Source organism: Podarcis cretensis (assembly GCF_951804945.1).
Source record: "Podarcis cretensis genome assembly, chromosome: 14".
In the NCBI taxonomy this organism is placed as follows: Eukaryota; Metazoa; Chordata; class Lepidosauria; order Squamata; family Lacertidae; genus Podarcis; species Podarcis cretensis.
In genome coordinates, this window is record NC_137183.1 from 49,424,439 (window position 1) to 49,447,734 (window position 23,296).

Genomic DNA, 23,296 nt, shown 5'->3' on the forward strand with positions numbered 1-23,296 from the left:
GATCCTGTCCTCTGGGGTGTTAGCCACCCCTCCCAGTTTGGTGTCAAGTTGGAAGGAAGGAAGGAAGGAAGGAAGGAAGGAAGGACCATTGTGGGTGCACTTAGATGTGACAGAAATGAGGTTAAGAAGACTGTTTGTTAGTCTGCTGAGCATGTCACTTGTGAATGCTGTACATGGGGAAACAGAAAGCAGGACAGGGCGCTGGGTCAGAACTGGAAGCACAGTTTGTCAAATGTAGGAATGCACGGCCCTTTTATAGCATCACTTCTATAAGATGGCTCATTCCTTATCCAAACCCTCAAACGATGCCATGTATGACTCCTGAGTTCTGCCTTTACTTACCAGAAGCAACTCCTGCTGGTTACGGAAATCTTGCTGTGCCAACAACAAGGCCTCATTTGCTGCTGCTGTGGGGAATAGAAACAAGGTCAGACTTTTTTTACAAAGGTGGGGTGGCGGGTGCTGTGGTCAGGGAGAGATATAGCTCAGGGCAAGAGCACCTGCTTGGCATGCAGAAGGTCGTAGGTTCAGTCCCAGCTAATATCTGTATCAAATCTGAATTGATTTTATATATGTGTGCTTAAAGTTGTTTTTGTATCTATAAATTGGTTTTTAAATGTCTTGCATATGTAAATGTTTCAGCTTTTTCTTTTATATCCAATTGTTCTATGTAAGTTTTTATTGCATTGTACATTGCTTTGGGGAGCCTAATGGGAGGTGATTCATAAACGGAACGAATCATTGTCATTTTGATGTTCCTTGGATGTTTCAAAGGTGTCCGAGGACAGAGAGCACCCCTCCCTAGGATTGGCATAGCCAACATGTGCCTCTTCCAGATCTCGTTGGACTACAACTTCCAGCTTGGCGATGCCAGCTGGGACAAACAGTCCAACAAATTCTGGAGGATTCTGGAAGGCACCAGATTGGCTGCCCCTGCTCTAGGAAGACTTTGAAGAAATTGCCAAAGGAAGCTTTCTCTCAATTTTTCTCCATGGGAACAATTCTACATCCATTGTTTCACAGCTGACTTCACTTACGTTGCTCACCGTTTGGCCGTGGAAGGCAGCCCTGCCTACACTCACCGGCTGTTTGAGGTCCCTCAGCTGGTACACCGTCTCCATCGCTCTGGCCTCCATTCCCCGCTCCGATCTGGCCTCCTCCCTTCATCCTGTGGGAGACGGCAGCCGGCTTCTCCAGTTCCTGGGCCAGGATGGAACAAATAAACATTGGCACTTGGAGGGAGGAGCGTGGCACAAATTAAATAAGGCCTAAATTCTAGGCTTTTTCCCAGCAGGACAAACTCCAAGATCTGAATGGGAACCAGTCTTCCTATGTAGGTATTTTCATTCTGCCTTATTGCAAATGTTGTCCCTGCATCATGCCAACATTTGGTGCAGTGGTTTGTGTGTGGAGGCTTGTCCTGCTTCTGGGGTAACTGTTCCCTCACTAGCTGTTGAGCCTGGAAATTGCTGTCCTTTTTGCTGCCATGTTTGACAGAGAATCCAGACAACACTGCTGCCTGGCACACCTCAGAATTTTGTGCATTCACCTCCTGCTTCGTTTTTCTTTTCTTTCTTTAAAATCTGAGGTTCAGAACAATCTGTTTTACCACTTGGGAGAGAGACCTTTTTTTGGCCGCTAACACCAGAAGAAATCTCCCTTTCAGCATTTTGAGAATTAGGTGTCCTTTGAGAAGCAGGACACTGGGCCTGACTGTTTAGCATCCACTTTGCGTCTGGGGATTGGGGAGGGGACGGCGCTTTCCTTACCCCATTCCCATAGGACAGAACCGGGTCAAAAAGGCTGTCCAAGTAATGATCCAACCCCTTCTGGCTTCGAGGCTCGCTGAACGTGTCCGAATCTGCTTCCGGGTTCAGAAAGACAAATAAAAGGGAATTAGCCAAAAAGCAGTCCTCATAATGTGATGGTTCCCGTGGGGTCCCTCAGCCCCAAAATCAGGGTTGCCAGGGTGATTAATCAGAAATGCTCCTGTAAGCTGGGTAGAAGAGTTGGCAAGCCCTGGTTTCTAATGTGTTTGAAACTTTGCACCCACAACTATGGTCTGTGGCTTTGATGGAACATTGACTGCACAAAGGAAGTACAGGTGAACACTATTCAAGTTGATCCTTTTGATGTGGACAGGCAGAGATTTTTAACATCTGCTGTGACGAAGGAACATAATTACCAAGCACCTGCCCCACACAGATCACGGTGGAATGACCTCCTGGGTCAACCCATCTTTTATATAACCGATACTTTCATAATGGAAGCAAAGGGCTCTTGGCTAACTGAGTTTGCCTCCGTTTGGGTTTGAGTGTTATTTCTTTATTGTTATTGTTGTATTTAGTTTGTACAAATCCAATAAAACAAATATCACAGGGCAAGGAGGGGGGATGGTGGGCAAAGAGGGACTTTCAGCAGATGCTGCTTCTGCCACCCAGACACCGTTGTGTCCATCAGCTGTTCGTTGTGGCTTGCAAAGAGGCAGCACAAAAAGTTTGAACCATGCAGGCAAAGGAAAATGTTCCATCTGGCCTCCTCTCCCCTCAGCTGCCAGCTGGGGGCAGCCATTCCATCAGGCTGCCTCAGTGGGAGAGATGGGACTCTGAAGGCTCAGCTTTGCCAAAAGCCCAGGTCCTGCCCCTGCACTGTGCCAGCTGGTCATTTATAAGAGCAACTGTTTAAGAATTGGTGCCTGAGTTTGATTCCTGATCTACCCTCTCTGTCGCTTTTACCCTTGTGTACTGTGCTTTTCTTTTCTTTTCTTTTTTGGATTGCAAGTCTTCAAAGCAGGGACTGCCTGGTTTTAACTGACTGCATGGAAGTCACTCTGGGAGTCCTTTTGGCTGAAGAGCAGGGTGCAAATGCCCTCAATAATGTAATAAAAATGGATCCCCTGACATCACTGTGACATGGTGGCTGGCAGGGGAGGTGACATTTTTCTATGAGCAATGTTACAATCTTCTGTCATGCACACACACAGCGGCAAGCTCAGGGCTTGTCCATACATTCACTTGTCCTCCCAGTTCCCTTCAGGAAAACTTACTCTTTACTGCTGAATCAGAGCAAATGTCAATCAAGTTTTCCATGATTGATGTTTGCTCTGATTCAGCGCTAAAGAGCAGGTTTTCACAATGAAAGCAGCAGGGCAAATGTAAAACCGCTTGGATCCATGCCCAGAAAACACAGAACAAGCAGAAAGCCTGCTTTCTAGGCGTGGGACCAGTGAAGGGTGGACGAACCCTTGGTCCTTACCATGGCTGCAATATCCTTCTGAGTCTGGCAGGTTGGTGGGGGCCACTGTAGGGGCCTTCATAAGTGGCGGCGGAGGAACCTTCTCACCAGAATCCAAACTGTGTCTGAATACTCTAAGGATAAAAGGGAAGGAGAGCAATGGGAGATGGAGGAGGAGGAGGAGAGAGAGGGGGCAGACAACACCATGTTTCAAATTGGGGGTGGCACCAAGAAGAGAAGAGAGAGTGAGCAGAGGGGGAAATGTCAAGGTAAAATAAAACTCCAGCTGGAAATACAGTGGTGCCTCGCAAGACGAAATTAATCCGTTCTGTGAGGCTCTTCGTATAGCGGTTTTTTCGTCTTGCGAAGCAAGCCCATTGACAGCTTAGCGGATTAGTGCTATTAGCGGTTTAGCGGCTTTTAGCGGATCAGCTGATAAGCGGCTTAGGGCTTAGGAAAAGGGGGGGGGGAGGGAAAAAACCCCGCAGGAACTCGCAAGACATTTTCGTCTTGTGAAGCAAGCCCATAGGGAAATTTGTTTTGCGAAGCGCCTCCAAAATGGAAAACTCTTTCGTCTAGCGGGTTTTCCGTCTTGCGAGGCGTTCGTCTTGCGGGGCACCACTGTATTTATTATTTGCGGGGGGTGTTCAGCACACGCAGAGTTTCATGTTTGCACACTGTTCTTCTAAACTCTAAAACAGGGGTGGGTAACCTCCAGTCTGTGGGCTGCTTATGGTCCTTCACACCTCTCTATCCAGCCCTGGGGACTCTCCTTAAGCCCATCCCGAGAGCGCCCCCATCAGGAGCCCTGCTTTGTGCCCTTAAGTGCTTTTGGCATGGCAGGAGCATGTCCCCAAACTAAGATCATGCCTCTTGCTTGCCTGGGTGGAGGGATGCGTGTCAAAACCTCTGCTTTTCTGCATGCTGAAATGTAACCTCCTGCACGAAGGCAAGAGTCACAGCTGTTGCTCCGCCCATTTTTTCCTCTCTGGCTCCACCCACCACCCTGAAAGGTTGTCCACAAGGGTGCCTTGTTTTGCCTGTCGTGGCCCCTCCCTTTCATTGCTTGGCAAGAGATTATTGCCCTCCCTGGGCGAGTCATGATCCCTTGTCCAGGGAGGGCTGTGGGTACACTTTGCAGAGAACTATGTGGGTGCTGTGCTCTTTGGGATTCCTTTCCTTCCCATTTTGTGTTGTGTTCCAAAATGAGCTTGTAAATGGCATAGGGGGGTTTTAACCCCTGCTGCTAAGGGGGTGCCTGGGGGGCTGAAAGTAGTGGTAGTGTTGTTGGCTGTGCCACTGAGTTTAAAAGAGCCTCATATTTTAAAGGGTTCTCAGTTTTTCTGACATGTTTAAAATAGTTTTGTTGTTGCTGAACAGCCTTTATTACTAGTACCTTCCCCCCTTTTTTTTGCTAATATTGTTTATATTTTTGGAAGTGGGCATATTGAAATATTTCCTAAGGCTGGGTTAGCAACTGGGAAGATCCTGACCATGCGCAGATCTGACTGGTATTCAAGGTAAAGGCATAGATTCATCAAAACCAAAAGCCACATCCTTTATGGCAGCAACTAGGCTCTCTACCATAGTAGTGATGTATGGAAGTGAGAGCTGGACCATAAAGAAGGCTGATCGCCGAAGAATTGATGCTTTTGAATTATGGTGCTGGAGGAGACTCTTGAGAGTCCCATGGACTGCAAGAAGATCAAACCTATCCATTCTTAAGGAAAGCAGCCCTGAGTGCTCACTGGAAGGACAGATCCTGAAGCTGAGGCTCCAAGACTTTGGCCACCTCATGAGAAGAGAAGACTCCCTGGAAAAGACCCTGATGTTGGGAAAGATGGAGGGCACAAGGAGAAGGGGGCGACAGAGGATGAGATGGTTGGACAGTGTTCTCGAAGCCACCAACATGAGTTTGACCAAACTGCGGGAGGCCGTGAAAGACAGGAGGGCCCGGCGTGCTCTGGCCCATGGGGTCACGAAGAGTCGGACATGACTAAACGACTAAACAACAACAACAACAGGATAACATCAGGGCAGTTTCACATCTGTACTGAATCAGAACCGTAGAGCTGGAAGGGACCGCAAGGATCGTATAGTGCATCCCCCTGCAATGAAGGAATCTTTCACCCAATGTGGGACTCGAACCCACAGCCCTTAGTCTCCTGCTCTACCAACTTAGCTATCTCTCAGGGCAAAACAGAAAGCAAGCTTGTGTCAGCAGTGCAGTCCCTAATCTCTGGGCATGCCAAGCACAAGGGTTTGGCACTTCCACACTAAGATGACACCCAGTCTTGTTCTCTTCGGGATCTGCCCTTCCAAAAATCTTCCGCAACCTGTGTCCACTATATTATGCTTTTGAAACTGCACTGAACCGTTCAGAGATAGAGCTAGAAAGTCGCCTCTGCTACTTACGCTTTGCCGCCAATATTTCTCTCCGGCCCTTCTGAGGCAACAATGAAATAGGACTTATGCTTTGGGAAGCCACGGATGAGTTCCAGGTCGGACACCAGGTCCAAGACGTAGTCGTGGCCGGCCAGCTCAGCCCACTGGGTACTGTCCTTCATGGTGACTGACCAGCCTCGCCATCCCTCTGCAAGCCCCCTGTGAAGAAGGATCAGTCCTGAGCCGTTCTGGGTGCTTAAAATCCAGGAAGGAGTAGGGCACTGGGGATCAGCAGAGATCAAAATCCCAAAAGGTAACTTCAACTGGATGCTCAGTTGTCAGGAGAAGTTCATTCTCAGAGCTGGAATCAGACGAGACCTCCTGATGGGAGGACCCCATTAGAGCACCAAGGAGGGGGGTGGGGAGAGGGAACCCCTGACATCATAATCCAGGGCAATACCCATAGCTGTCAACCGTCCCTTATTTGGCGGGAAACTCCTTTATCACAGCGCCATGTCCCGCTGCTGTCCCTTATTGATGATGTCCCTTAAATTTCCCGGGTTTCATGCTCGCCTGGCTCGGGAGGGAAGCAGCAGCTCGCGGTCCTCTGCCGCAAGAGTGAGAGAGAGCGCTGGCGCCATCATCCTGCTGTGAGGAGTTCCATCGGCCCTTCCCCACCCGAGGAGGGGGAGGGAGAGAGACTCTCACCCACGCCGCCCACGAGCCCGGAGGCGGCAGCGGTGGTGGCAGCCGAGGAAGCGGCCTGAGGGAGGAGGAAGAGGAGGGGATGGGGAGGGATGCAGAAGGGCGGCGCTTCAGCGGCCACCGCCGTGCTGCAACCACCTCATGCCGGATTGACAGCATCTGTCAATCCTACCAATGTATGTAACTCTTTACAATAGCAAAATCCCTTATTTTGGCTGCTGATCCCTTATTTTCGAGGCTGCTGCTCCCTTATTTTCAAATCTGTAAGTTGACAGCTATGGCAATACCCTACCTAGCGAACCTTCAGATCAGGGGACCTAATGTGCCCCACCCTGGATTTATTCATCAACTTTTGACTCTCCAGATTCTATTGGGCATAGTGCCATTGGCACAGTATATACAGGTCCTGCTGCCAGAAGGCGCAATAGCCACAAATTCAGTTATCTGAACGCAAAGAATTATGCCCCAAACCTTGCTACACAAACAGCTAAGTCAGGTACCCGAACATTCAGAGTTTGCCCTCTTCCTTACTTCCTTGCTTGTACTTTGCTGGTTGGCAGCAACCATTTTCGGGCAGAAACCATGCAAGGAAGGAGGGAGGAAGGTTGGAGAAATCATGGAGCAGGAGGAATCGGACAAATCAGGTTTCCCTTTTTCTCTCTTTTGTTGGTTGGCTTCAGCCATTTCAGGAAAAAAACCAAGCAGGGAGCGGGGAGAGAGACTGGACAAATCATGGATTCAAAATGCTCCCTTAGGGAATAATGAAAATCGACAGCTCTTTATGCGAACTCATTGCATTCAGAAAGCGGGACCTGTGTGTACTCATTTGGCAACACAAGGCATCCTCTGTCCTAGTTCTGTGCATAAGGAGGAACTGATGCCATAATAATGGTCAGGATCAGGACCCTAGGAAGGCTGGAGCAGCCAGGCACAGTCCTCCAACTCTCGTTGGAATTGCTCCTAGTTTAGCTGCCTTCTGGACAGCTCCTTTCCTGTTTTGTATCAGGCCCTTTGGCTTCTGATTCTGCTAGACAGTGCCCCTGGAATGGGGACACCAACAAGCAGACCCCGCCCCAGCCCCAGCAGATTTTCATTTCCTTCTACCTGTATTTCAGTACATTTTCAGCAAGGTTTTCTCCGGTGGTCCAGGAATGGATGGGGCAACAGAAGTGATCTCCTGTCGTGGCAGAAACAAAGAGCTATTTAATTCAAGTGGTTTTCATTTTAAAAAATAAGCATCAATTTAAACTATCTAGTAAGTCGGTAGGGACAAACAGCAAAGGGAAAAACACTTTTTGAAAGCTGGATCTCTCCTATCCTTAGGACAAAATGATCATTGGATAGCACTGTGGTAGTATTGCTTTTATTTCGTTTTCAAAAGAAGATCCCTTTCAGAGCAATCACTGTATGGACATGGGTTCTAAGCCAATCTGTCCTCTGATCATGTCCAGAGTGCTTTTTCTTTTCTGATGGGAAATGGGGGTTTTATAATCAGAAAAAGAAAAGCACTCTGCGCATGATCAGAGGTTGCTGGCTTAAAGTGGCAGAATTTTTGAAATCTGGCACAGGTCTGTGATCCAGTGTTCACACCAAAGGATCAATATGTTCCTCTGCATACCTCTGCTCTCCCTTCCCCCAGTTAACCAGAGAGAGAAAAAAGCATATACCTGTAAGGGGAAGCAATAAAGGGGCATGATATTCTCTGGTTGCTCATATTTGAGGAACGGCTCAGGACCGCAATACCTCAAGGAACGCTTCTTCCCATATGAACCTACCCGGACCCTGAGATCATCTTCTGAGGCCCTCCTTCGTGTGCCTCTTCCTCGAGAGGTCCAGAGGGTGGCAACACAAGAACGGAGCCTTCTCTGCAGTGGCTCCCCATCTGTGGAATGCTCTCCCCAGGGAAGTTTGCCTGGCACCTTCATTATATACCTTTAGGCACCAGGTAAAAGCGTTTCTTTTCAACCAAGCCTTTGGCTGATCTGATTTACATCCTATGCCCTTTTAAAATGTGGTTTGCTTGGGGGCGGGGGCTATTGGGTTGTTGTTTTATTTTTGTTGGGTGTTTTGTGGTTTTGCATCTTGATTTTATTCTATGAACTGCCCTGAGAGACCCCTGGGTATAGGGCGGTATATAAATTCAATTAATAATAATAATAATAATAATAATAATAATAATAATAATAATTCCATATAGTCCATCTAACATTCATTAATTTTACAATATTTCTATAAATAGTCTTTAAACTTTTTTCCAATCTTCTTCCACCGACTCTTCTCCCTGGTCTCGGATTCTGCCAGTCATTTCCGCCAATTCCATATAGTCCGAGACCAGGGAGAAGAGTCGGTGGAAGATTGGAAAAAAGTTTAAAGACTATTTATAGAAATATTGTAAAATTAATGAATGTTAGAAAAATGTTGGAATGAAGTTATATGGCTTTAGTAGAAATGTTATAAGGAATTAGGTATAAATAGATTATTAGAGTATTAAAGGAAAAATAAGGTTAGAATATGTTAAGATAATTATAGGACAGAAAATAGAGGAAGATGGAAAGGAATTGCTGAAACAATTAATAGAAGTGGAATACAAAAAGGGAGGTGTGAGGAGGTCGTTGAAACAAGTGAATGAAAGATAAGATACTGAAATTGTATGATGTGTGCTAAACTGTTTTTGTTTTGTTTTGTTTAGTTTATTGTGTTAGTGTTGTGTAATTTTTTTATATTGTATTGTATTGTATTGTATTGTATTGTATTGTATTGTATTGTCTTTTTTCTTTCTTTTTTGTAGTGTTTAAAAGTAATAAATATTATTTTTAATAATAATAATAATAATAATAATAATAATAATAATAATATTTGGGGGAGGGGTGTAGGTCGGTGGTAGTGCATCTGCTTTGCATGAAGAATGTCCCAGGTTCAGTCTCCAACATCTCCAGGTGGGGCTGCGAATGTCCCATCTGAAACCTTGGAGAGCCGCTGCCAATCAGTGTAGACAATATTGAGCTAGATCAGGGATGTCCAACAGGCTCCTTTTCCTTTACTTTAGCCTAAGAGGATCCGGCCCCGCCCCCTCGCCCCTCCCTCCATTTTTGCATTATCTCTGGAATATAAGATGGAGTTTTTGCTGTGAGGCAGATTGCTCCTAGCGATCTTTTGGCGAGCGACTAATTCTCCCCTTCCCCCTTCAATTTTGCCAGAATTCCCCCAAAACGGAACTCTCGTCCCTGAACCCCAATAAAACGGGGCTTTCCCCCTCTCTAAAAAAAAAAGCTCAACAAAACGGGGGTAGATCACTTCCAGTTTTTAATTCTGTGAGTAGATCGCAGTCTCCTGGAAGTTGGCCACCCCTGAGCTAGATGAATCAAAGGCCTGACTCATTATAAATAGGGGTGAGTGATTCTGTCTATTCTAAATTCTTCTTTTTTTTAAGCCCTCCTGAAAATTCACCAGAATTTTAGTGCAAATTTCTCCCAGTGTAGACACGTTCGCAATACAATCTTCCCTAATATAATGCATCTTTGTATCTTGTTTTTTTTGCTAATATATGTGTTTTTATGCACATATGCATTTTCGTAAACGTTACCTGGCTGGAGACCTGCATTGCTATATCCAGGGATGTGTGAGTTTCAAAGGATAGGACCTCGTTTCTCCCTTATCGCTAGGCATAAGGCAGCCTCCTAGGTTCCCATTAGGCCGAAAGAGACAATGGGGCTGAGCTCAGTGCCTTAGACAGGGCTATCATCTCCCTGTCCTCCTAATCCAAGCCTATTTCTTGCCCTCTGCACCTTGATTCCTGGGTACCCAGGGCTCTCACCATTGAAACAGTAAACATCCAGGGCCATGTTGACTCTGTCCCGGCTGGTGGCCCACTCCAGCAGGGTGGGTGGGTAGGCCCGGGCGCCTTCAGCACCGTCCTGGGCCTGAGCCATGGCTTGCATGAGCTTGTGCTGGCAGATGGGCTTGTAGCCGTCGAAAGCGTAGTCGGAAACAAATCTGCAGGGGAGGAAAAACAGAGATCCTGGGAGAATAAATAAGCCAAGCGGGGAGTAGAGCCTGGTGCTAGGATCCTGCACCTTCAGGCAGGGCCCACGGCTCCAGACCACACAACTATGCTGCCTAGGGGTGATGGGAGTTGTAGTTCAAAACATCTGGAGGGCACCAGGTTGGAGAAGGATGGTACATAGACAATACTGAGCTAGACTGGCCAAGCCTGAACTGAAACCTAAAATCACCATCTGTGCGCCCCTTCCTTGTGTGTCCTCTACGACAGGTCTGGAGGGTGGCAACATGAGAACGGGGCCTTTTCTGTGGTGGCTCCCCATTTGTGGAATGCTCTCCCCAGGGAGACTCACCTGGCACCTTCATTACATTTCCTTAAGTGTCAGGCAAAATCCTTCCTCTATAAGCAGGCCTTTGGCCTTTAACTATCTGCGATGGTTGGGATGTTTTTAACATATTTCATTCCCTATTGATTTTAATGTATCTATATGGGGTTTTTTGTTTGTTTGCTTGTTTGAATAATAGAATCACAGAATTGTAGAGTCAGAAAGGGACCCCGAGTGTCATCTAGTCCAACCCTCTGCAGTGCAGGAATCTCAACGAGATAATACACAACAGATGGCTATCCAACCGCTACTTAAAACCCTCCAAGGAAGGAGAGTCCAAGTGACTATCTAGGAGTCTTGGTTGGATCTAGGAGTCTTGGTTGACCACAAACTTGACATGAGCCAACAGTGTGACGCGCCAGCTAAAAAAGCCAATGCAATTCTGGGCTGCATCAATAGGAGTATAGCATCTAGATCAAGGGAAGTAATAGTGCCACTGTATTCTGCTCTGGTCAGACCTCACCTGGAGTACTGTGTCCAGTTCTGGGCACCACAGTTCAAGAAGGACACTGACAAAACTGGAACGTGTCCAGAGGAGGGCAACCAAAATGGTCAAAGGCCTGGAAACGATGCCTTATGAAGAACGGCTAAGGGAGCTGGGCATGTTTAGCCTGGAGAAGAGGAGGTTAAGGGGTGATATGATTGCCATGTTCAAATATATAAAAGGATGTCACATAGAGGAGGGAGAAAGGTTGTTTTCTGCTGCTCCAAAGAAGCGGACACGGAGCAATTGTTCCAAACTACAAGAAAAAAGATTCCACCTAAACATTAGGAAGAACTTCCTGACAGTAAGAGCTGTTTGACAGTGGAATTTGCTGCCAAGGAGTGTGGTGGAGTCTCCTTCTTTGGAGGTCTTTAAGCAGAGGCTTGACAACCATATGTCAGGAGTGCTCTGATGGTGTTTCCTGCTTGGCAGGGGGTTGGACTCGATGGCCCTTGTGGTCTCTTCCAACTCTATGATTCTATGACTAACAGATTTAATCAATCATAATAAATAAATAAAATAAATAAATCAGATGCGTGCTCGAGAGTAACATGGAGCAGGGCTTTCAGTGTGGCTCCCCTGTTCTGTGGAACATAATCCCGGCTGAGATATGTTGGGAGCCCACTAGAAGCTAGTACCTTCTGGGAACTATTGAATATATTTTTATTCCAACAAGCTTTTCCAGCTGAATGACAAGTTCATACCCTCCAACATGTCTTCGACGAAAGACAACAAGCAGGACCTGGGTGCAAGAGTACTCTCCCCGCCTATGATTCCTAGCAGCTGGTATGATGTAAGGTTACCTGATTTTCTTCCATGAATCTGGGGACACTTTTCAACTACAATGGATTTTGTACGGGGACTGATTTGTAAATCCGGGGACTCTCCCCCGGAAACAGGGACATCTGGTAACCTTAGCATCATGCAGGGGTCAGCAAACTTTTTCAGCAGGGGGCCGGTCCACTGTCCCTCAGACCTTGGGGGGTGGGGGCTGGACTATATTTTGAAGAAAAAAATGAACGAATTCCTGTGCCCCACAAATAACCCAGAGGTGCATTTTAAATAAAAGCACACATTCTACTCATGTAAAAACACCAGGCAGGCCCCACAAATAACCCAGAGGTGCATTTTAAATAAAAGGACACATTCTACTCATGTAAAAACAAGCTGATGCCCGGACTGTCTGCGGGCCAGATTGAGAAGGCGATTGGGCCGGATCTGGCCCCCGGGCCTTAGTTTGCCTACCCATGGCATAATGCCTTCAACACTGGAGGCAGACCACAGCCAAGGCAGCTACTAGCCCTCTTCTCTTCCTCTCCCTGCTATTCCAGCTGGTGCCACTCACTTCAACAAGTATTTATCCAGACTGTGGGAAGGGGCAAAGGCACTGAAGGCGGAGGCCAACAGGAGCCAGCCACGTTCCTCGTTGTTGACGTTGGTGTTGCGCCACACTTGGTTGGCGATCTGGGCCAGGATCTCGTCTCGCAGGCTTGGGATCGACAGCCCCTTCTGCACGATGTAGTTCCCGAAGAGGACCTCCTGTGTGCCGTTGAGGCAGGGGTCGCCCATGAAGCGGAGGATCTGCCAAGGAGAGAGGGCGTGACCAGAAAAACACACCCCACATGCCACAACAGAACCTCCGCCCTCTTCCTCCCTCTCCTCGTGAGGTTCATTAAAGGCTGAGATTTTGGACCAGAAGTGCTGCAATTTTTATATATATATACAGTGGTACCTCGGGTTACATACGCTTCAGGTTACAGACTCCGCTAACCCAGAAATAGTACCTCGGGTTAAGAACTTTGCTTCAGGGTGAGAACAGAAATTGTGCGGCGGCGGCGGCGCAGCAGCAGCAGGAGGCCCCATTAGCTAAAGTGGTGCTTCAGGTTAAGAACAGTTTCAGGTTAAGAACGGACCTCCAGAACGAATTAAGTATGTAACCAGAGGTACCACTGTATATATATTATTATAGAATTCTTGGTGTACCAAAACATGTGTGTTGTCTCTTTTTTCAAGTTGTGTTTTCTACAATTCAGTTTCATTTGGTGTGAGGCATTAGTATTACATACAATGTTAGGTTAGGAAGAAAAGAGGTGGAGGGGGGAGGGAAAGGTGAGTGGGGTGGGGTGGGGTGGGGAGGTTATGTTTCTAGTCTTCTACTAAGTGTTATCCTTTAGATGTCCCTTTTACGAAGAGGCACGTAGTGAGACCATTGATTCCCTGCTGGTGATGCTCGCTGAGCAACCAGAAAAGCAAAAATTCGACCTTTTCCTGTTAGGCAAAGATTTGCCAGATTCTGTGTACAGATCTGTAGGTGCAGATCATCCCCCAACTCAAACTAGTTCATCAAGAAAAACCCCAAACTCGTTTCCATGGGTGACTCTGGGTTATCTCTCTGCAGTAGCTAATCTTAAAGTTTTAAGTGTCTATACGTTTAACACATTTATAAATTTATTGTTGTACATTGTTTTAAATGTTTGTTTTCCTTCTGGGATTGTACCCCCAAGTGTGTTTTATAAGCTGGTCTCCGATCTATCTATCTATCTACTAAGTGTATGTGTGGGGTTTTGTGTCAGCGTTACTTATACGGGTTCTCTTACAATTTGAGCACTTCAGTTTCCTCCAAGAAGAAGTTCAGAACACTCTTTTGGAATTCCTATCCAGAAACAACTCCAATAGTACAGAACTGAAACCCTGATAAGACACAAGATGCAGTCGGCCTGCATCTTACTTTAGGAATATTATTACTGTTGCTATTTATCCCCCCCCCCCACTTTTTCCTACCCCGTCTTTTCCTTTCTTCTTTACCCCACCTCTGATTTTCTCTCCCCCTTCATGAATTCTTATGTTAACCTCACATCACCCTTTGAAAAATTTAGCTCAACAAACCTTTCTAATTATCTATGCTCTTTACAGTACTCTGATGTATTTTACTATGGTTTGTGCATAGCCTAGTGACTTTATTATGTGCAACATTTAATTATGACAGTTGTATCATTTATTTATCTATCATTGTTTTGGGTTAGAAAGGATGGGCTGAAAGCTCCCAAACTCCAGCTTAAAACTCTGGGGTAGAATCCACTGTGGTCTAGATGAGTCTTATACTTCTGTGGAGAGGGGAGTAGAAAGTTATTTATGCCTTAGTTTATATTTGTTTGTTGTTAATGTTTCTTTTTTCCCTCTACATGCGTACTGCCTGTTTTTGTTGTTCAATAAATAAATAATAAATACCATGGGGGGACATTGTTTTTTCCTTGTTATGCATTTTTGTGTTTTTATATTTCCAGCTGCCCTGTGATCCTCAGATGAAGGGTGGTATAGGAATTTTAATAGTACTACTACGACTACTACTGCTGCTGCTGCTGCTACTACTACTAATAATAATAATAATAATACAAAAAGCCTGAGGTTCTCATCATTCCTTACTCTGCAGTCTTAAAGCATGCAAGATGGGTCAGAATTGGCTCTCATCTACATGATGTAACAGAAAGTGCTGAGAAATTATGAGAGTCTTAACTAGCTCATTGAACATAGATGCATTTTTACAGACTCCTTGCTCCAGCATCCTTGTACGTGTTACTTGGCCGGAGAATTGCATTGCAAAATTCAGAGATGTGCAAATTCAGAGCTTTCCAAATGGCTGTTTTTCAGTTTCGCATATCGTTCTGGTGAATTATGTAGGTTCATGTTTGCATGCAAACTGAGCCATATTTCCTCTCCTCTGCTGGTACGACGACACAGACACTCACAATCCGCATTTGATCAGGAAGATTCCTCTTCACCTACCAGTTTGAAAAGAGAGACCGCTTCTCCTCTCAGGCTCTCGTCTATCATTGTCAGTGAGGATGCCAGAGTCCTTGTGAGCATCCCAAAGAGTGGCTCCTGAGGGACAAGAGAGGAGGTGAATGTTAACTAGGGCTGCACTTTCTGGCCTCTGACATTGGACCAGAGACCAAGGGCCACTGAGAAGCTGCTCCTGCCCTCTCCCAGGAAGGAACTCATGGCAAAGGGAAGGCCAGCCTTGCCCCAGCTGTCAATCAGAGAGGAACCACTGGAGGGAGTTTGCTTCGCCCCTCCATTCTAGACATTTGCTGCGTAACTAAAAAGTAGTACCTGAGTTTGCTCCCTCCCTCTCCCCAATTCATTTTCCTTTTATGCCACGTCTTTCGGATTGTAAGCCTGAGGGCAGGGCTCATCTTCTCAGTGATTGTTGTAAGCTTTTTCAGTTGAAGAGCAGGGAGGGAAATGCTTTTAAGTAAGAACAGCTGCCTTGCTTCACTGATTAGCTATGTATTTCGGCAGAGCCGCAAAAGCAGGTCAAGGGAAGGACCAGTTTATTCTTTTGACAAGAATGGTGGTGTGCTCAAGCCACCAACTAGAAGAGTTGCCATCTTTTATCTGGGCAAATTATGAACAGTCCAGCCAAAGCCACTTTTTGCCACAGACTGAGCATGGGGGCTCCTGGAAAAGGCAGGCTCAACATTTCCCACCCACCTTAAAACTGCACCAAGGAAACTTCTTTACCCCAGCGCTGGCATGTTGACAGCAACCTACACTTCACTGTATTGGTAGAAGTGGCATTGTTTAATTGGATTTACTGGAATGACAAATCTACCACTGGCAATCATGTGAAACGCATTGCTGTGCACTGGAACCATTTATTATGAGGAAAGACAGGAAGGTCAAAGCGTTATGGCAGAGCAACAGGCTTGCCTGCAGAATTTCCCAATATCAGTCTCTGTTGCCTCTGGGTAAAAAGATCTCTGGTATCAGGACTGGAGAATAGCTGTGTCAGGACCACACCCTGAAGCAGATGAGACCTCCTTGTAGGAGGAATACTTTACTGCTGACTCCAGTTACAAAGGCTGAGGATGCTGAAGAGGCCAGAGACCATCTTGGCTGTGATTCCTGGAAGATCTGATCTCTGCCCTGCAGGCCTTTTCCACCTGGCCTGGGAGGGCAGGGCCCTGACTGACTCCAGCTACAAAAGCTGAGTCTTCTGGCCTGGGGTATTGTTTAGTGGGAGGTTGTTGTTGGGGCGGGGGGTTGCTGCTGTTATTGATAATAATTCTTTGTTTCTTTATTTTTAGATCTTATTATAATTTATGGTTTTTGTGGAACTCAGTCAGTTTTGTTGTGCCCTTTTTGAGCTGTTTTATTTATTGTTTATGACTACTTTTGTAACTATATCAATCTTTTCATGTTGTAAGCCACCTTGAACATGGTTTTAACTATGGAAAGGTGGCATGCAAATAAAATGACTATGATGATTTTATTATTATTTAAGGTTATATCCTGTCTTTCTCCAAAGTAGGGATTCCAAGTAGCTTGCAGCATTTAAAAACAACGTTATAAAATACAAAGTAATAAAAACAAACCAGTTAAAAACAGTAATTAAAATACATCAGAATACATCTACAGCCAGCAATTAAAATACAGTTTATTCTGACAGCAGCCTAGTAATTCTGCACTTTCAATTTTCATCATCTGCACCTTAATTTTCAAATGCCTGTACTTGGACAGAGGGGGTTTAACAAACCCTGAAACTGCCAACCCAGAAGTCACCTCTTGGGTGGGCTGTCTGCAGAATCAAGAGACTCGTTGGCCCCCAACTGACATCTCAGCTCCAAATCCTCCACTCCCAGGCCCCAGGAATAGAGATAGCAAGGAACCCAAGCTGAACCTCAAACAAGAAGGTATTGTGCATTTCTGATAGCACAAGGTCTTCCATCTATAAACCCTACTCAGGAGGAGGATGTTGATTTGGGGATCCAACCAACATTAGCATTTATCTGACAATTCCCACCCAATCACTGCTTCAAACTTTTTAGCTTTGGGTGAGCACGTTGATTAAATCTGGAAATTAGCAGAGGAAACAAGAGCCACATCACTCTCCTGATTGGTGCTGCTCCAGGAAGCACAAGCAGCTTAAAACCAGGCAGCAGGAGCAACTATTAGAACATTATGTTTCCTGCCTGGCAGTTGCTGAAGCAACAGCTCCTGCTGGCCAACCCCTTGCGCTGTCCTTCGACTCCCCTGCTGCTTCAGGCACACCTTGCCTTGAACTTTTGCCTTGCTGGACAGCTTTTCCAGCCACACCACCCAGCACTGGCAGGAACTGGACATTCTACCTGACTGAGAATGTGAACGTTGCCGTCACTTGCCCTAGACATATGAGAAATCCAAACTCTTACCTTGAAGTGGGTCTGCACATACTTGCTCATGGGGTAATTGTTGATGTCAAGGGGCAGAGTGAATTGGGGGTCCGCCTGCAGCTTTGGAGGGGGGATGGGAGTGACACAGTCTTCATTGATCTGCTTGTGAACTGCGGGAAACAGAGAGGAAAGAGATGTACAGAATTGCCACATTATAAATGAAAGGACTGGCTCTCATACGGGTAAAAGGTAAAGGTAAAGGACCCCTGGATGGTTAAGTCCGGTCAAAGGCAACTATGGGGTTGTGGTGCTCATCTTGCTGAGGGAACTGGCATTTGTCCACAGACAGCTTTCTGGGTCATGTGGCCAGCAGGACTAAACCGCTACTGGTGCACGGAGGACCGTGATGAATGCCAGAGTGCACGGAAACGCCATTTACCTTCCCGCCTCAGCAGTACCTATTTATCTACTTGCACTGGTGTGCTTTCAAACTGCTAGGTTGGCAGGAGCTGAGACAGAGCAACGGGAGCTCACCCTGTTGCGGGGATTTGATCTGCCAACCTTCCGATTGGCAAGCCCAAGGGGCTCCGTGGTTTAGACCACAGTGCTACTCACGTCCCCTGGCTCTCATAAAACCCTAAGAAGCAGGGGTATTGTTATGGGGAAAGAGGAATTGATTATTAAACCACCCAGGGAATTGTAGATCAGTGAGGAGAACGGGGAGGTGTCTTTCAGCACCCTTAACAAACTACACTTCCCTGAATTCTTTGGGGGGGGGGAGCTATGACTGCTTAAAGTACTTAGAATGGATGGGGCAGATGGAGCCCTAATATCCCTGCAGCCTGATAGACAGGATTTTGCATGGAGTAGAAACCCTGTACGGCTCGCTGTGTTACAGTCTCCCCAATACTCATCCATCACTTGATGCGGGGTTAAGAATTGCTCATCATATATAGGCAGGGTTGGATGGGTTTAAGCCTTCTATTGCAAAGATACCTATGGCGGTGAGATAACTTCAACGGATCTCAAGCAAAGGTTCTGGAATATCCCAGGGGAAATTAAAGGCCAGTTGCCCACCTTGCCACCGGTTTGGATTAACTCCCCCTAGAGGAAGGATCCCAGCAATTGTATTAGCGTACCAGCCACGGTGTTTAAGAGTCCAACCAACTCTGCAGGCACTTCCAGGTTTGCAACTCTCATCACTTCCCGTCTGCTCAGTACCTGGTGGGACCCAGAGAAATAGAGAGTCACTCTTAGACCTCTTCGCTTAGCACAATAATGAATTTATGGCATTATTCAGACTCATTGGTCAGACCACATCTGGAGTACTGTGTCCAGTTTTTGATGTCACAATTTAAGAAGGATATTAACAAGCTGGAAGGTGTGCAGAGGAGGGCAACCAAGATGATCAAGGGTCTGGGAACCAAGCCTGATGAGGAATGGTTGAGGGAGTTGGGTATGTTTAGCCTGGGAAAGAGGTAAGTGAGAGGAGATATGATAGTCATCTTCAAATATCTAAAGGATTTCACATGGATGATGCAGCAAACTTGTTTTCTTCTGCTCTGGAGGGTGGGACACGAACCAATGGATTCAAGCTGCAAGAAATGAGATTCCAACTAAACATCAAGAAAAACTTTCTGATGGTAAGAGCTCTGAAAGTGGTGGACTCTCCTTCTTTGGAGGTTTTTAAGTGGAGGTTGGATGGCCGGCTGTCATGGATGCTTTAGCTGAGATTCCTGCATTGCAGGAGGCTGGGCAAGTTGGTACCTTCCAACTCTACAATTCTACGATTCTGCGGTCATTTCGGGAATATTTGCTGGGGTCGGACTTGATTGCCCTGGGAAGGTATCTCTCACCCAGATCTACTCCACCGACTTCAAGGAAGTACCAAGGGTCAGTGCAATCTAGCACATACTGAGCACCCACAACCCACCAGGGGGCCAACCAAGCCCCCTATATCATTGCAGATCCTTGGGAACTGTAGCTCTGTGAGAGCTGTTCTCAACAAACTACAAATCCCCACGAGTCTCTAGTGGCAATCATGACTCATAGGAAACCAATGTAGGCTTTAAGGGCAGCCACCTTTATTGCCCTGCTTTTCACGCCTGCTTTTTTTTTTTTTTTTTTAAAGAAAAGGAAAATAAATTAAGGCAAGCCTAAATGTTGATTTTATCAAATTTTGGTCATTTTATAAAGTGTACTTGTTTTTTTTAAAGACTGTTGATTTTGTCACTATTTTCTTATATGGTATACTACTTTATGTAAAGTGCATATAGATAGATAGTTAGATAATAAGTAAATACATACATAAATAGTGCCTATAAGCCCTCAAACTTTACACATAGTGCTGGATCTAGGTTTTGCAGTGGTGGAGGACTTCAGGCAACATGCCCCCAGTGGACCCCCTCCCTTCCCAGTGGGCTGCCTCCTGCCCACTGGCTGTTGCTGCTCTCTGTTCAGCTACTCTCCTCCGCTGGGCCCAATCCATACAAGGTTCATTCACCGCTCTAAAAAATGGTTAGATCTCCGAGCATGGCCAAAGTTAAGCCAAAGCACAACTCAGTCACAAATCTGGGTCTGTTCCTCATATGTGGAATGATTTTCAAGGGTAAAGGTGCATAGGCTGCATGAGAATAAGGTACTAGATGAGGGGTCAGCAAACTTACCGCGCCTCGGGCCAGTGTCTCCAGCACCGATCGCGTGGCAGGCCGGAGGGCGGGGGAGCACGTGCCCATATGCGTGCACACAGGCTATTTCCGGCACACTTCCAGGTCAGAGGAGCACCGGAAATAGCTTGTGCGCATGTGCACGGGCCTCCTCCGACCCAGATATGCACTGGAAACACCACTTGCGCATGCGCAAATAACACTTGCACATGCGCACAAGCAATTTCGGTGCTCTTCTGATTCGGAAGTGGGCAGCCGTGCAGTGCAGTGCCGGTAAGAGTGGGCGGTGGGTGGTCGCCGCGGGCCGGATAAACGAGTCCCTCGGGCCTTATCCAGCCCATGGACCTTAGTTTGGGGACCCCTGTACTAGTTGCTAGGTCTCACATGCAAAAAAGTAAAGGAAAGGAAAGGAAAGGAAAGGAGAAAGTTTCCAAAGTATCTGCTTTCCTGATAGGCAGAAAGGAATTTGGCTTCCAGGAAACTTCTGCCATGATCTGTGCTGTGCTGCTGCTCTGCATTTCCACAGAAGCAAAAGGAAAAGAAGAGAAATTGGCAGAGGATCCAGCTGCCTGAGAATTTCAGCTTCCATGTCAAAGAGCGAAAGAGATGTTTCTAGACCTCATGGATACTAACCCACCCACCCACCCACCCCCACACACTCCTTCAAAGCCTATAAGCAACAACGCCTGATAAAACATTGGAAAACAGAGTGTGTCTGAATAGGACCTTAACCTGAGGTCAGAATGGGCAAAGCTGCAGAGCTCTGTATACTTTCTTGTTTCTTCCTGGGGCCGGACGGAACAGCAATCATTGTATTATGCAAAGTTACTATATTTGCATGGAGAATTTGGTTCTTTTCAAAGTGCCAAGCACACACATTCTTGTGTGTGTTTGTGTGTGTTCAGAATCTACTTGAGCCGAGGAACTACTCCAATCCATGCCTGGCATGAGGGCAGTGCCCACCATGTTACCTGTTCATTTTTTTTCCTCTCCTCCTCAGCTCTCCGGCGCTCCTCTTCCTTTCTCTGAAAGCAGAGTGCATTTCCATGGTCAGTTAAGCACTTAGCCCAAATCCAACCCTTTCCTGGGAAAGTGCAAGGCATTTTGGAGCCTGGGTGCAAAACCCACAATCTCATAACGATTTTGACCATTTGGCATGTCCACCACTTGAGTCAGACTCTCTTGCCTCCCCTCATTTTGAAAGCCCATGAGTGGAAGCCATAGCAATTCAGTAAGAACTAGACAGCCTTTGCTAGATCAGGCCAAAGGCCCATCTATTCCATTCCTCTGCTCCCATCGTGGCCCAAAAGAGGCCCCAGAGAAGCCCACAAGCTCTCCAGCAAACTGGCATTTAGAGGCATACTGACTCCGACAGTAGAGGGAGAACATCGAGATGATGCGGATTGGACCTCGAGCATCACGCACAGCAGACTGTCTGCCACTCAGCCATTGGCCCTTCCATGCAGTTGTCAAAGTGCCAAGAGATTCTTAGCAGGCTTTCTTGCTACAAATGAGTATTTATCACGCTGCTGCCTAAGGTGTGTTGACCCTCTGCGCCAAAGGTAGGACTGGTCGCCTGTGTTTAAAAACGCCTGCAGGCAGCTGCAATGCCACAAGTGGCCTCCTAATCCCTGCATCACTCCACCTGGGAAACCTTACCCTGCCATGACTCGCTGCTTCTTCGTCCCCATCCACCTGGAAGCGGACGCTCTTCATGGTATCCGTTGGGCTGCTGCCTCTGTGCCTGAGCGCTGGGGCATGTGCCAGCTATAACCCTGTCTGCCAGGCAGCTGCTCCAGTTACCGTTGTTTGCTTATGGATACGGCTGAGTCACAAGTTAACCCTTCGCATGAAACTGACACTCAACATCCCCTCTGTAAAGCTAGGGATGGGCGAATGCACCGGTTTGGGTTTTCCATTTTTCCAATCTTAAGATCGGTTCTCCACATTTCCACATCACTTTGCAAAAAAATAGTTGCTGCTGCTTTTAAGACTTCATGAAAACCCACCAGCATTTTAGCACAGATTTCTCCGATTTCAACAAATCCCACTGGAAAAATGCTTATGTCCATGTGGAGATGGCAGTATTGAATCAGTAGCTTGTGTGCTTCTAGCCTGCACTCGTTATAAAAGATTTGAGGTTATTGCCCCTCTACCATACCAGGTCGCTCAACCATTGCTACTGTGTCCTTTCTCCTAGCAGATGAAGATAACCAGGTGACGGCAAAAACTGCCACATTTTTCGCAGGGGCAATTAGAACAAGATCTATCTGATCATTGATGGAAACCTCTAGAATATATTTTGTATAGTTAAGTTTTTACCTCTATCTTCAGTACATTTTATTTTATTGCTATGGCTAACGGCTGGTGCCAATGAAGATTCTTCTTATTCTGATTCTCCTAATGTACACATTCTTGCATGCATTTTTGCCCAATAAGCACACTTTTTGCAAAACAAACCCACCTAATGAAAAGGCATATTTGCATGTTACTTTCACTAACGTACACATTTTTAGGCACGCTTTACAGAAGCATGTGCATTTTTGTATACGTTGCTTGGTTGGAGAACTGCACAGCATGTTTTGAAAGACGGCTGTGTCGCAGTTCATAGACTGTTTTGGAAAGGGCAAATTTTGTAAGTTAAAATGCAAACTGAATCACATCTCTTCCCCATCCCTAGGCAAGGCTCAGTGCCCCATCTGTGATCTGTGGTGGCTGGTATGGTATTAGAACTGGTATGGATGAAGGCAGGGAGACCAACGATAGGTGGAACCAGTGCCAATGACAGGCAGCTCCCTCCTCCCACTTGGTTGTAAGTGATAAGGCAGACTGGGCCCCATTCATCCTAATGGTCCAGCCTCTGGTGCACCTCATGCATGTGCTGAAACCCAGATGAAAATGTGAGAGACTATCAGCTAGTAATACAGAGGAGACCCTCCTCAACTACTGCATGCTTCTCTTCTCTGGTCCTCCCTTCAACCTCTTTGCTTCTACCCACATCAGGGCAGGTATCCTTAAGGGCCAACTAAGAGGTCACAAAACAGTGTGAACTAATAAAGGCATCGTGCTAATATGGAATGTGGCATTTTTCTTGGGGGCCAATACGGCTCCCTTTCATTTTCACTTTTTCACTTCTTCCTAACACCTCTCTCGTTGCTCTGACTAAGGCTGAGGGGAAATGATTCCCAATTCCCGAAACAAGACGTGAACCAAAGCACAGCAATCCTTCGAAATTTGCACTTCTCTGAATTTTTGCAACGTCGTTCTCCTACTCAAAAAAAAAAA

General features: G+C 46.4%; 1 protein-coding gene across 1 annotated transcript in view; it reads right to left on the minus strand.

The window, feature by feature from the left end:
- The window catches only part of MYO15A (myosin XVA), a 101,642-nt gene that overhangs the window by 48,072 nt on the left and 30,274 nt on the right, over positions 1–23,296 (minus strand). The window contains exons 24-35 of the mRNA XM_079953638.1: positions 20,983–21,036; positions 18,485–18,566; positions 17,385–17,515; positions 14,977–15,072; positions 12,539–12,774; positions 10,139–10,317; positions 7,429–7,501; positions 5,650–5,838; positions 3,256–3,368; positions 1,770–1,864; positions 1,047–1,200; positions 343–407 (exon numbers count right to left, since the gene is read on the minus strand). Coding sequence (XP_079809764.1) covers positions 343–407; positions 1,047–1,200; positions 1,770–1,864; positions 3,256–3,368; positions 5,650–5,838; positions 7,429–7,501; positions 10,139–10,317; positions 12,539–12,774; positions 14,977–15,072; positions 17,385–17,515; positions 18,485–18,566; positions 20,983–21,036 — 1,467 coding nt within the window. The remainder of the gene's footprint in view (positions 1–342; positions 408–1,046; positions 1,201–1,769; positions 1,865–3,255; positions 3,369–5,649; positions 5,839–7,428; positions 7,502–10,138; positions 10,318–12,538; positions 12,775–14,976; positions 15,073–17,384; positions 17,516–18,484; positions 18,567–20,982; positions 21,037–23,296) is intronic.